The sequence below is a fragment of the Lepus europaeus genome, chromosome 9 (genome assembly GCF_033115175.1).
Source record: "Lepus europaeus isolate LE1 chromosome 9, mLepTim1.pri, whole genome shotgun sequence".
Classification (NCBI taxonomy): domain Eukaryota; kingdom Metazoa; phylum Chordata; class Mammalia; order Lagomorpha; family Leporidae; genus Lepus; species Lepus europaeus.
The window spans coordinates 124,877,648-124,891,763 of NC_084835.1; the positions used below are offsets into that span (position 1 = coordinate 124,877,648).

Genomic DNA, 14,116 nt, shown 5'->3' on the forward strand with positions numbered 1-14,116 from the left:
ATTATCCCACAACGCCAAGATCCTGTGCTGACAGCTGCCTGAGCTCTTTAGCAGGCTGTGGGCCCAGAAGCAGGGCTGCAGAACCAAGAACGAAGCCAGCTGCCTGCAGATGCTGGACCTGCCGGGCCCCCTCTGAGGGCCTGAGATGCCCAGGAGGCCTGGGTTCTGGTGGAAGGTGGAAGCAGCAACTACACTGCTGAGGTAGGAAGATGGTGATGAAGGCAGGGGAGGACCGGCACCCCTTATCTCTCTCCCAACTAAAACCTTCCTGCAAACCTAAATTCTAAAGCTAAGAAAGACGACTAACAAAGTCAGCAATCAAACCTTTCCACCACAAAGAAATCAAAGGACAGATGGGGATGGGTGAGAAGGCGCTGGGGAGGAATCTTCACACACTCGTCTCAAAGACAAACCAGGGCGCTATTGCTCCCGCCCTTTACTCCCAAGTTGGAGCAAGGGCACCTACACGCAGGTGCTCAAGGGGGTTGGAAAGCAATGCTAAGTTGTGTGGAGTAAGGGGGTGCTGGGGCGGCCCCTGTGGCCACACCTTCCTTTTAGGTGGGAGCTGTGCCCAGGAGGCGTTCTGGCTGGTGGGAGCGATCTCTGGCAGCCAGCAGCTGGCCCTCACCAAGGTTGTGTGGACACCCAGCACACAAGGAGCCGGACAAGGCCACAGTCTGGCTGCTGAGCTCTGTGGTTTCTGCGGCCCTCAGAGACCAAGATGGGAATCTGCACCACTGGCTCCAGCCGCCGGGCCTAGGAACGACACCACCGCAGTGGGCAGACGGGGTCTGACGGTCACCGCGGTCAGCAGACGGTCTCAGCCCCCACAAGCAGGTCAGCCTGGCCTCACAAACGCCTTCACCCCAGGGAGCCTCAGAAGGGTCACGGAAAACGTGTACTGTGATACACAGCTTTGCACGGAGTTCAGATTTCTCTTGCACCAAAATGAACTTTTAATTGCAGTCCCACAGACTTTTCGGAGCGCCCTCGTCCGCTGGTTTTCTCTGGAGGCCACCCCGCCCCGGGCTGTCGTCCGCAGGCGGTGGGGAGGAGCGGTCAGTGTGTGAGCACGTCCCCTGTGAGGGCAGCATCCACTGCTTCTTATAAAATCTGAATACGTGTCCCGGCTGCTGCGCTTCCCAGCCAGCTCCCTGCTGACAGCTGACGAAGACTGCCCAAGGGCGCCCAGGGCGCCCACGCGGGAGACGCCGGCGAAGCTCCTGGCTGTGGCCTGGCCCAGCCCTGGTCACTGTGGCCATCTGGGAGTGACCAACGCAGAGCTGGCCAGGAAGTTTGACGAAACTCTAACTGCAAATTCATAACTTACATCATTAGTGCACACACTGAACATTCGCAGTGAACCAACCAAGCAGCGGAGCTTGAACCCCCGGAGGCGCCCTGGCGGAGGAACACAGCTAACGGACGCCGTGTCTAGAACAGGACAACCTGATTACGTTCACAGCTACAGAAGACAGGCCAGGACGCGGGAGCGGAAACGCTAGAAATCCAAGAGTGGGGGCGCAGGCCTGCAGCCTGGGCGCGGGAGAGGAACCGGCCCCGGAGCTCGGGCCGCGCCAGGAAGGCCCGAGAAGCCCGCGCCCGCAGGCCGGGGGCGAGTCCACGCCGAGGAGGCCCGGGCACGGCCTGCAGAGAGTGGAGCCCGCAGATCCACCGCTCCCCGGCGTCCAGCGCGCCCGACGCACGGCTCCCGGAAGTCAGCCGTCCACGCGCGCTCCGAACGCGCCGGGGGCGGGGCCAACGGAAGCCACGCCCAACGCTCGGGGGCGGGGCCCGAGCGCCACGCCTCCCACGCCTGGCTCTCGCCCCCGCGGACGACACTGAGCACGGACGTGCGGCGCCGAGGGCGTGGCCTCGTGACGCCACGCCCTCGGCGCCGCGCCTCTGCCGCTCGCTGGCGTCATCGGGTGGCGACGCGCAGGGGGTGGGGCAGGAGCGCGGGCGGCTCCTTGGCCCGGCCGGAGTTGAGGGGAGAGCAGGGGCGGACCGACATGGCAGACCAGATTCCTCTGTACCCGGTGCGCAGCGCCGCGGGGGCGGCGGCCCCCAACCGCAAACGCGCGGCCTACTACAGCGCGGCGGGGCCCGGGCCGGGGGCCGACCGGCGCGGCAGGTAACGGCGGCGCCCGGGAGGGGCCGCGGGGAGGCCGGGCAGTGGGGTAGTTCACAGGGAGAACTCGCTCGCAGGCCTTGCAGCTTCGCCTCTCGGAGTTGGCCGTACAGCTGCGCTTTACCCCCGCGGAACTGTGGGAGCTCCTGACGGGGAGGGCAACGGCTCATCCACGCGGCGTGCGGCAGGGGAGCGGGCTCCGTGCTCCACCGCCGCCTGGCCCAGCTGCCCGGAGCCCCGGCGGCTCCCCGTGGGGCCAGTGGGTGCTGTGGGGTCCCTACCTGTGGGACCTGGTGGTGGCTGTGGGGCCCTACCTGTGGGACCTGGTGGGTGCTGTGGGAGGTCCCTCACCTGTGCGTGGTGGGTGCTGTGGGCTCCCTCACCTGTGCGTGGTGGGTGCTGTGGGGGATCCCTCACCTGTGCGTGGTGAGTGCTGGGGCGTCCCTCACCTGTGCGTGGTGGGTGCTGTGGGAGGTCCCTCACCTGTGCGTGGTGGGTGCTGTGGGGGGTCCCTCACCTGTGCGTGGTGGGTGCTGTGGGAGGTCCCTCACCTGTGCGTGGTGGGTGCTGTGGGGGGTCCCTCACCTGTGCGTGGTGGGTGCTGTGGGAGGTCCCTCACCTGTGCGTGGTGGGTGCTGTGGGGGGTCCCTCACCTGTGCGTGGTGGGTGCTGGGGGGTCCCTCACCTGTGCGTGGTGGGTGCTGTGGGGGGTCCCTCACCTGTGCGTGGTGGGTGCTGTGGGAGGTCCCTCACCTGTGCGTGGTGGGTGCTGTGGGAGGTCCCTCACCTGTGCGTGGTGGGTGCTGTGGGGGGTCCCTCACCTGTGCGTGGTGGGTGCTGTGGGGCGTCCCTCACCTGTGCGTGGTGGGTGCTGTGGGGGGTCCCTCGTGGGGCCAGTGGGTGCTGTGGGAGGTCCCTCACCTATACGTGGTGGGTGCTGTGGGAGGTCCCTCACCTGTGCGTGGTGAGTGCTGTGGGAGGTCCCTCACCTGTGCGTGGTGGGTGCTGTGGGAGGTCCCTCACCTGTGCGTGGTGGGTGCTGTGGGGGGTCCCTCGTGGGGCCAGTGGGTGCTGTGGGAGGTCCCTCACCTATACGTGGTGGGTGCTGGGGGGTCCCTCACCTGTGCGTGGTGGGTGCTGTGGGGCGTCCCTCACCTGTGCGTGGTGGGTGCTGTGGGGCGTCCCTCACCTGTGCGTGGTGGGTGCTGTGGGGGGTCCCTTGTGGGGCCAGTGGGTGCTGTGGGAGGTCCCTCACCTATACGTGGTGGGTGCTGTGGGAGGTCCCTCACCTGTGCGTGGTGAGTGCTGTGGGAGGTCCCTCACCTGTGCGTGGTGGGTGCTGTGGGGGGTCCCTCGTGGGGCCAGTGGGTGCTGGGGCGTCCCTCACCTGTGCGTGGTGGGTGCTGTGGGAGGTCCCTCACCTGTGCGTGGTGAGTGCTGTGGGGGGTCCCTCGTGGGGCCAGTGGGTGCTGTGGGAGGTCCCTCACCTGTGCGTGGTGAGTGCTGTGGGAGGTCCCTCACCTGTGCGTGGTGGGTGCTGTGGGGGGTCCCTCGTGGGGCCAGTGGGTGCTGTGGGAGGTCCCTCACCTATACGTGGTGGGTGCTGGGGTGTCCCTCACCTGTGCGTGGTGGGTGCTGTGGGGCGTCCCTCACCTGTGCGTGGTGGGTGCTGGGGGGTCCCTCACCTGTGCGTGGTGGTGGCTGTGGGGGGTCCCTCACCTGTGCGTGGTGGGTGCTGTGGGAGGTCCCTCACCTGTGCGTGGTGGGTGCTGTGGGGGGTCCCTCACCTGTGCGTGGTGGGTGCTGTGGGAGGTCCCTCACCTGTGCGTGGTGGGTGCTGTGGGGGGTCCCTCACCTGTGCGTGGTGGGTGCTGTGGGAGGTCCCTCACCTGTGCGTGGTGGGTGCTGTGGGGGGTCCCTCACCTGTGCGTGGTGGGTGCTGTGGGAGGTCCCTCACCTGTGCGTGGTGGGTGCTGGGGCGTCCCTCACCTGTGCGTGGTGGGTGCTGTGGGGGGTCCCTCACCTGTGCGTGGTGGGTGCTGTGGGAGGTCCCTCACCTGTGCGTGGTGGGTGCTGGGGGTCCCTCACCTGTGCGTGGTGGGTGCTGTGGGGCGTCCCTCACCTGTGCGTGGTGGGTGCTGGGGCGTCCCTCACCTGTGCGTGGTGGGTGCTGTGGGAGGTCCCTCACCTGTGCGTGGTGGGTGCTGTGGGAGGTCCCTCACCTGTGCGTGGTGGGTGCTGTGGGGCGTCCCTCACCTGTGCGTGGTGGGTGCTGTGGGGCGTCCCTCACCTGTGCGTGGTGGGTGCTGTGGGGGGTCCCTCGTGGGGCCAGTGGGTGCTGTGGGAGGTCCCTCACCTATACGTGGTGGGTGCTGTGGGAGGTCCCTCACCTGTGCGTGGTGAGTGCTGTGGGAGGTCCCTCACCTGTGCGTGGTGGGTGCTGTGGGGGGTCCCTCGTGGGGCCAGTGGGTGCTGGGGCGTCCCTCACCTGTGCGTGGTGGGTGCTGTGGGGGGGGTCCTTCACCTGTGGGACCTGGTGGTGGCTGTGGGGTCCCTACCTGTGGGACCTGGTTGGTGCTGTGGGAGGTCCCTCACCTGTGTGTGGTGGGTGCTGGGGCGTCCCTCACCTGTGCGTGGTGGGTGCTGTGGGAGGTCCCTCACCTGTGCGTGGTGGGTGCTGTGGGAGGTCCCTCACCTGTGCGTGGTGGGTGCTGTGGGGGGTCACCTGTGGCGGTTCCCAGGGCTCTCCGTAGGAGCAGCTGCGCTGGTAGTTCTCTCGGTGGATACCTGCAGGGGGTGGTTATTTGGAAACGTGGAACCTGTTCCAAAACAGGTTTCCATCACAGTTTGAATTCACCTGTTTTTGCTTTGTGTCTTGAAGCTCATGTGTGCACACGTTCAGGGCGCTTTGCTCCTGGGGGTTGTTCCTTGCGTGCTGTGTAATATCCTCTCTGTCTCTGACACTCTTCTCGGAATGTGCCTTATTGGATGTTTTGTAGCCTCTCACGCGTTTTTGGATCAGCGTTTGCGTGATGTTAGCTCTCAGCTCACCCATGTTGAATTCAGAGTGGAGAAATTTGCTGGTTTGTGCCCACTGCCAGCATCTCCTGGTGGTTGCCTTCGGGCCATGTGTATTCACGGGGGTACTGCAGTGTTGGAACTTCTTGTGTGTTTCTGTTTCTCCCGATACGCCTGCGCTCCTCTTTGCGTCACTTGATGGCCTTCCTGGTGTCCGTGCGGTGCTGTGTTTGTGGCGTTTTCAGGTGTTTGCTCTGTGTCACAGCAGGCGCTGTGGTGTATTGGTGTCTCAGGCGTGTCCCGGCCTGTGTGTCAGTCATCAGCTGTGCCGTGGGAAGCCGAGGAGGAGGAGAGTGCTCTGCTGCCTGTCCCGTTGTTCTGGTGTTTCAGAACCCTCTTTATGATGTCTTCTGTTAAAAGAACTGCCTGTAACCAATATTTAAGTTTCTTTCATCTGAGAATGGATTTATTTCCGCTTAGTTTCTGATGGAGAGTTTCCTTGGATATAGAGTTCCTGATTGACAAGTGTTAGCACTTGCAAAGTCTTACCGCTTTCTTCCTCTGCAGTTTCTGGTGAGGAATTCAGTTTCTGTTTCGGTCACTAATGTATCATTTCTGTCTCTGCTTTCAAGGTTTTGCTTCTTTTGGTTTTCAGAGTTTAATTGGGTGTGTCTTGTTGGGGACGTTTTGGGTTTTTGTCTTCTGTTGTGTTCAGTAAGCTTCCTCACTCTAGGATGTTTTGTGGTTCACCACTTCAGGGGGTTTTTTGACTGTAATTTTTTTTTTTTTTTAACAGGCAGAGTTAGCCAGTGAGAGAGAGAGAGAGAAAGGTCTTCCTTCTGTTGGTTCACCCCCTAAATGGCCGCCATGGCCAGCACTGTGCCGATCCAAAGCCAGGAGCTTCTTCCTGGTCTCCTATGCGGGTGAAGGGCCCAAGGACTTGGGCCATCCTCCACTACCTTCCCGAGCCACAGCAGAGAACTGGACTGGAAGAGGAGCAACCAGGACAGGTCCGGTGCCCCAACCGGGACTAGAACCCGGAGTGCCGGCTCCGCAGATGGAAGATTAGCCTAGTGAGCCGCAGCGCCAGCCTTGCTGTAATTTCTAAAACTCTGTTCCCGTTCTCTCTTCTCCATTTGGATTTCCGGGTGATGTGAAAGTTGGACCTCAAGCTTGCACCTAACTCCCCCCAGGTGCCTTCTACCCAGGCCCTTTTCCCCGTGTTCAGGCTGTAAATCCAGTGTGTCCACTTTCAAGTTCCCTGATTCTGCACGTGGATCCATCCAGTGGGCTTTTATTTCTCAGTGTTTTCTCTCTCTCTCTCTTTTTTTAGTTTTATATAATTTGTTTCAAGATAATTTATTATTTTTTTTGACAGGCAGAATGGATAGTGAGAGAGAGAGACAGAGAGAAAGGTCTTCCTTTTTGCCGTTGGTTTACCCTCCAATGGCCGCCGCGGCCGGCGCATCGTGCTGATCCGAAGCCAGGAGCCAGGCGCTTCTCCTGGTCTCCCATGCGGGTGCAGGGCCCAAGAACTTGGGCCATCCTCCACTGCACTCTCAGGCCACAGCAGAAAGCTGGCCTGGAAGAGGGGCAACCGGGACAGAATCCGGCGCCCCAACCGGGACTAGAACCTGGTGTGCCAGCGCCGCAAGGCGGAGGATTAGCCTGTTAAGCCATGGCGCCGGCCTCAAGATAATTTATAATTGATGGCTGAGCATTTTTTTTTTGTCGGCTGCTTTAAAATGGGTGTCGTTAATCCCAGTCTGAGTTGTTACAGTGTTGGTGACTGTTCTGGTTGTTTCTGATGTGTTCTTGGCATTTCAAGTATTTTGTTGGGGTCCCCTGGATTTACTTATGTCCGACTTGAGCTGGTGACCACCCTGTTGATGCTTAGCCTGTAGACCCTGGCCTGTAGTTGTGGGCTGTGTTCCGGTGACAGTGCACTGTCATCTCGGGTGCTCGGTCTGTGTCCTCGTGCTACAGGAGTGGGATGGTGGGCTTTCCCAGCCCGGTGTCTCTTGGCAAGAGATGGAAGCAGGCCCTGGGGGTGAGGAGGCTTCCTTGGCTGGGCGCTGGCCGTGGCTGTGTCCCCTGTGCCGTGTGCCTTTGGCTCCTGGTGTCTGGGTAGGAAAGGCGTCTCAGAGTGTGGATGAAGTGAGGTCTCTCGCATGTCTCCTAGCTGGAGAGATGAGCTCAGGTTTGCAGGTACACAGGCTTGCTGGGCCGCCTGTGTTGTGGCTGCCTGTGTGCAGCCCCTCCCATCCCTGGGGGAGAGGGCCATCTCCTGCCCGGAAGGCAGTGCGCTCCTGGAGGCTCCTCTGCTTCTCTTGCAGCTAGTGCTGCTTCTGTCCCATCTGGGGGCGGGGATGGGCCGGGTTAGGGACCTTTAGGCCCGGGTGGCTTCCTGCTGTGAGCTGTGCTGGGCCCCAGCTGACCCGCCTTCCTGCTGCTGCTGCCTTCTTACCCCCTTTGAGTACTTCCTTTGTTTAGCTCTTGCTGTGTTCCCAGAGTTCTTAGTTGGACTTACTGGGGAGGAGCAGGGAGTAATGGGTCTCTGCCATCTTTTCTGTGACCAGAAGTTGTGCTTCTATGTTATTCTTTGAAATTGAGTTTTATTTTTGTCATGGTAGCACACATACATACATAGTTACAAAGCTAAAAGGTGGTGACAGGCTTCTGGTGAGACGCTGTGACTGTCCCCCACGCTCATTCTCCCTCCCAGCTTTGCAGTCCAGACGCTGTCACTGGGACCCTCCCAGTTCATCCTGGCGCTTACAGTCTCCACGTTTCAGGGGCCGCGCTGCTGGTTTTATTGATGTCCCGTCCCGAGCACTGTGCGTGGGAAGCCTTCCTGGCTGCTCTCCTTCCTGTAGAGGCTGCATTCCTGCTAAACGTTACACTCCATGAACATTGTGCCAGTGAGGATCAGATTTTGTGCCTGGTCCTTGGCCCCCTGAGGTGGGTAGGGAAGTATCTTCTCCTCTCCTGCTTTTCTGGGAGACAGCTGTATGGATGTATGGAGTTGGTGTTAATGTCCTATATATGTTCAGAGTTTCCCAGTATAACCACCTGGGTCTCAGATTCCTTTTTTGAGTGTTTGATATTCGCAAAATCAGATTCTTAATCATCACGGGGCTTTTCAGGTACTTCCTGCTGGTGTGCTGTAGTTTGTGTTCTTTGAGGAATTGATCTATTCTTAGTATTCCTTTCTTATCCCTTTGAAGTTACGTCATTCAGAAGTTGATGATTTGTGTTCTCTGTTGATCAGTCTTGGTAAATGTGTCATCTTTTCAAAGAGCCATCTTTTATTTGCTTATTTTTTGTGATTTTTTTTTTAAAGATTTATTTATTTATTTGAAAGTCAGAGTTACACAGAGAGAGGAGAGGCAGGGAGAGAGGTCTTCCATCTGATTGTTCACTCCCCAGGTGGCCGCAACAGCCGGAGCTGCGCCAATCCGAAGCCAGGAGCGGAGCCTCTTCCCAGTCTCCCACGTGGGTGCAGGGGCCCAAGGACTTGGGCCATCCTCTACTGCTATCCCGGGCCATAACAGAGAGCTGGAGCAGAAGTGGAGCAGCCAGGACTAGAACCAGCGCCCATATGGGATGCTGGCACTTCAGGCCAGGGCGTTAACCCACTGCGCCACAGCGCTGGCCCCTGTTTGTGATTTATTAATTTCTGTTATTTTTTTTTTTCCTGCATTTTGCTTGCTTTAAGTTTGCTCTTTTTCTCAGTGGGAGCTTACATTATTGATTGGAGACTTATTTTTTAATGTGTTTAGTGCTGTAAATTTCTTAACATTAATTTAACTGTGTTCTACAAATTTTAGTTTTTCCTTTACATTTCTTCTTTTTTCATTTGAAAGGTAGGGAGACAGAGAGTTCCCATCCACTGGTTCATCCCCTAGTTGCCCACGATGGCCAGGTCTTGGCCAAGGACAAGGCCAGGAGCCTGCACACAATCCAGGTCTCCCATGTGGTGTCAGGAACCTGAGCCGTTCCCACTACCTCCTAGGTCTGCCGTTAGCGAGAAACTGCAGTCAGGAGCTGCTAGGCTAAAGACCTCCAGCTTCTGACATTTTGATTTCCTTATTGATCCATGGATTATTTAGAGTGTTGTTTAGTTTTTAAGTGAAAAATGTACCACTATCTTTCTGTCACTGATTTCTTTTCTTTTTTTTTTTTTTTTAATTTTTTGACAGGCAGAGTGGACAGTGAGAGAGAGACAAAGGTCTTCCTTTGCCGTTGGTTCACCCTGCAATGGCTGCTGTGCCGGCGCACCGCGGCCGGTGCACCGCACTGATCCGAAGGCAGGAGCCAGGTGCTTCTCCTGGTCTCCCATGCGGGTGCAGGGCCCAAGCACTTGGCGATCCTCCACTGCCTTCCCGGGCCACAGCAGAGAGCTGGCCTGAAAGAGGGTCAACCGGGACAGAATCCAGTGCCCCGACTGGGACTAGAACCCGGTGTGCTGGCGCCGCTAGGCAGAGGATTAGCCTGTTGAGCTGCGGCGCCGGCCCTGTCACTGATTTCTAAGCTGATGCAGTTGTGAGCAGGGAACGCACTGTGTGCTTTCAGTTATTTTCTGTTTGGTGGTGGTTTACGTGTGGCAAGGACTTGATGTACGCTGGTGTGTGCTGGTAAGCATTCCTTGGCTCTTGAAAACAAAGTGGCTTCTGCTGCTGGGTGGGTGTTCTGAAATGTTGCTTAGATCCTGTTCGCTGATGGTCTTGCTGAATTCTCTTGTCTGTACTGGTTTCCTGTCTGGTTGTTGCATCAGTTAGGGTGGGTTGTTTAAAGCCTCAGCTCTAATTGTGATTTGTTGATGCCCTCTTGTAGTTGAATCTGTTCTTCGTGGATCGTGCAGGTCTGTTTGGAATTTCTGTGTGTTCCTGACAGATTGGTGCTTTTATCATTCTGTGGTCCCCTGGCTGTCTCTGCTGGCATTTTAACTCTGGAGTCTGTTTTATTGGAGCATGCGGCCACTACTGCTTCCCTTTGGTTATTATTTGAGCACTGACTTCCTGTTCCTTTACTTTCCGTTCACTTACATTTGCAGTGAGTTCTTGTAGTTGCCATGTGGTTGCTCCAATGTCTGCCTCTTGCCTGGAGTATTTAAAATACTTGCATTCATTGTACTATTTTTAATTTTAATTTTTAAGAACATTTATGTATTTGGAAGGCAGTGTTAGAGAGAGGTCTTCTGTTCACTGGTTCACACCCCTAATGGTCATAATGGCTCCTGCTGAATCAGGCTGAAGCCAGAAGCCTGGAATTCCACCTGGATCTCCCAGTGGGTGGCCGGGGGCCCAACCCCTTGGGCCCTTGTCTGCTGCTTTCTCAGGTGCATTCTCAGAGAGCTGGATTGGAAGGGGAGTAGCGGCACTCAGGCCACTGCTCACAGAGTGCCAGCGTTACAGGCAGCAGCTTAAGCCGCTGCGCCACAGTGCCGGCCCCTCTATAGCGCTTGATGTATTGGGCTCATGTCTGTGTCATTTTATTGCTGTTCTGTGGGTTTTGCTTGCTTGGTTCTGTTCTTTTTCCTGTCCCTTTATGAGTTACTTGAACATTTGTTTAAATTCTATTTTTGATTCATTTGTATGCTAATCGTTGTATTTCTTTGTTTAGGTACCATTGTGTAATAGCTCTGGGAATTACTATATGTATATGTGTAATATATATAATATATGCATATATGTGTAATATATACATATATGTAGTTATGTATGTACATAATATATACACATATATAAAATTCATTACAGTATACTGTTGATATTTGCACAGTTTGAATAAAGTGTAATATCTTCCCTTCTTTACATCCCTTCATCCCCTTTGTTGGTAATATAATTCTCTTGTAAAATTATATAAACTGGGCATGCGCAGAGGCCTCTGTCTCTCTTATGTGCAGTTAGAGCCACCAGATTTTCGCTTTGTCCCTCACACAAAGCCTGTCGTATGGACTCACATTTTGTCCTTTCTGTCTTCGCGTTTCCTGATGTCCACTGCCTGATTTCTCTTCTGTTTACCTTCATTCGAGGCTGCCTCTGTGCCCCTTCCTGAAGGGGAACATCACCAGACACAGCAGCCCCTCTCCCTGTGGGTTTCTTTCCTCAGCATCTGTCCCCTACATTAGGAAATGTTACGTGGGGAGTTTCAGACACAGGTCACATGTTTATGGGGAATTGCCCAGGTCAGCAGTTCCTAAGTGTGGTGACATTCATGCTGTCTGGGACTCTGGCTGCTCTGTTCGTCACCCTGTTCTGGTATTGACTGTCATGGTCTCAACAGTGTTCAGGTAGCTTGCGTTTTAATCGTGGTCCCAAAGCTCAAGAGTAAGGATGCTGGCAATTTCATGACAATGTATTGTTAGAGTTGTTCTCTTTTATTGTTTGTTGTTGCTGATCTCTTACTGTGCCTAATTTATGAAATAAACCTTGTCTACGTATAAGAAGAAAGATGGTGTACATAGGGTTTGGTTTATCTGTGGTTTCAGATATTTGTTGGGGGCTCTTGGAGTGTGTCCTGCATGAATTAAGGGACTGCTGTCTAGAATTTGGGGATGAAAGTTCTTTCTGCACTTGAAAAAATGTAATGCCCCTTATGTTCTGGCTTCCGTGGTTTCTGCTGGGAAGGCCGCTGCCACTGAGCTGTTCTCTTCCTGAGGTGAGCTGCGGCTTCTCTCAGTGCTTTCAAGCTTCTTGTCTGTGACTTCCAGTCGTTTGATTATTATGGATCATGATGTGGATTTCTTTAGTTTTATTTTGTGTGTGGCTTGCACAGCTTCTTGAGTCTCTGTTTGTCTTGTCACATTTGAGATGTTTTCAGCCATTGTTTGAATACTTAATGAGCTTCACCGTCTCTCGTCTCTCCTGTCACCCTGATACACCCTGTGAAGTCTTTCCTGTAGTCCTATAGGGCCCCTAGTTTCTGCTTAGTTGTTTCAGATTCATTTCCTGTCAGATTAGGCAATTTCTGCTGCTCTGTCTTCAGGTCGCTGATTTTTTCCCCCCTTTGTTCTGTTGTTGGGCCCATCCTTTACATATTTTTATTCTTTTTAGAAATTTATTTATTTATTTGAAAGGCAGAGAAAGCAAAGGAGAAGCAGAAAGATCTTCATCTGTTGGTTCACTCCCTTGATGGCTACAACGGCCAGGTCTGAGTCAGGCTTAAGCCAGGAGCCTGGATTCCATTTTAGCCTCCCAAGTGGGTGGCAGGGGTTCAAGCACTTGGGCCATCTTTGACTGCTTTCCCAGGTACACTAGCAGGGAGCTGGATTGGAAGTGGAGCAGATGGGACTTGCACCAGTGCTCATGGTCTGCTGGTGCCACAGGCAGCGGCTTAACTCCCTGTGCCTTAATGCTGACCCCTGCTATGTATTTTAATTTCAGAATCTCCAGCTGATTCTTCTTCATACTAGCTGTGCCTTTACTGAGACTGCTTCAGCTGTTAGAGTTGTGTTCTCAGATCTTTGTCAGATAATTTAGGTTTCTGAGTGCTTTTGAATTTGGCATCTGTTGATTCTCTTTTCTTATTGGTTGAAATGTTTCTGGGTTTTGCTCTACTGAATCTTTTGTGTTCTGTATGTTTTGGGTATTATGAGGCTCTAACATTATTTAAATCTTGTGTTTTATTAGCCTTCCTCCGGTACCATGCTGGGGGACTCTGCCTTGTGACTTGCCAGAGCTGAGTGAAGGGCCAGGTCCTCTTCAGAGCCCCTTGGGCACTGGGGGCAGAGGGGGAGTTGGGGCCCACGCTGGTCTCTGCTGCCCTCTGGCTGGGAGGGCAGGCGTGCGTGGCGATCACACTCCTTCGACTGCACTGGCCTCATGTGGGGGTTGTTACCTCAGGAGGGCTCAGTTTCTGCTGCTCGCTTGGGCTCCTGTGACACTGCTAGGAATGGGCCTTAGTTCCTTGGGTTTGGGTGGGGGCAGGGAACATCTGGCCCTTGGGTCGTATGAGACCTCTAAAATCATTTGGTTTGGCCAAGGCAACCACAGGTGGGACTCACAATTTAACAGCAGGCCAATTTTTATGTCAGTAATTTTGTATAGCCTGTGAATGCTGTTAGAAATATCTAGATGGTCCTTGGCGAAAAGAGGTTCCCCATCCCTGGTTTAGGGTGTTGGTAACTTTTTACCAGAGGCCAGTGCTTTGGACAGAGCGCCTGCACACGGCCCAGCAGACCAGGTGTGAGTCACACAGTAGAGTCACTAATGCTTGGTGCCGTGTCATCGAGCTGAATGGGAAGACCTGTTCCCCAGGTCAGCCTGCGCCGGCACGGTAAGGGGCAGGGGCGGTGGTGAAATGGCTCTGGGTCTGCTCCTCCGGCTTCTGCTCCTGCAGCTTGGTGCCTGTAAGGCCCCTCAGGGCAGCTTTCTCAGCCCTCCTCACAGGAGTCATTGACGGAGTGCGATTTTGTTTTGTTTGGAATAGGAGTGAGGCTGTAGCATCCTGTGCCTGCATTGGCTGGAGGTCCTGCTCCCTCAGGCTCCTTTGGGCCCTGATGAGGAGGGCTGTCCCTCCCTCAGAGCCGAGGTGAGGGAACCCAGAGGCTGGTAAGTTTTCTGACCTGGTGGGGTGTCCCCTGTCTGCTGCACCCGTATTTTCTCCTGCTTATGGATTCTGTAGTGCAGTGTGGGCTGCACGAGGCAGGAGCAGGCACCAGGGCTCGCCGCTGCCTCGCTGCCTAGCTCCAGGACCCTTCCCGGTCTCCGGCCACGTTCAGTGAGAGCAGGAGGTCTGGAGGTGGAAGGAAGGGTCAACTTAGGTTTTTCGTTTTGCTTCTTTTTCTTTTCTCTTTAAAAATTATTTTTACTTATTTTAAATTTTCTTTTTGAACAATTATTTATGTTGTATATTTGAAAGGCAGAGAAAGATCTTTCATCCTCTGGTTTACTCCCCAAATTGCTGCAACGGCCAGGGCTGGTCCAGGCTGAAACCAGGAGCCCAGGAGTCAGTCTGGTTCTC

At 55.2% G+C, this 14,116-nt stretch overlaps 1 protein-coding gene across 1 annotated transcript in view; it reads left to right on the forward strand.

The window, feature by feature from the left end:
- The first annotated feature begins 1,953 nt into the window (after positions 1–1,953).
- Positions 1,954–14,116, forward strand: part of ATP9B (ATPase phospholipid transporting 9B (putative)) — a 259,712-nt gene continuing 247,549 nt past the window's right edge. Inside the window, 1 exon segment of the mRNA XM_062201824.1 lies at positions 1,954–2,134. Coding sequence (XP_062057808.1) covers positions 2,013–2,134 — 122 coding nt within the window. The 5' untranslated portion in view covers positions 1,954–2,012.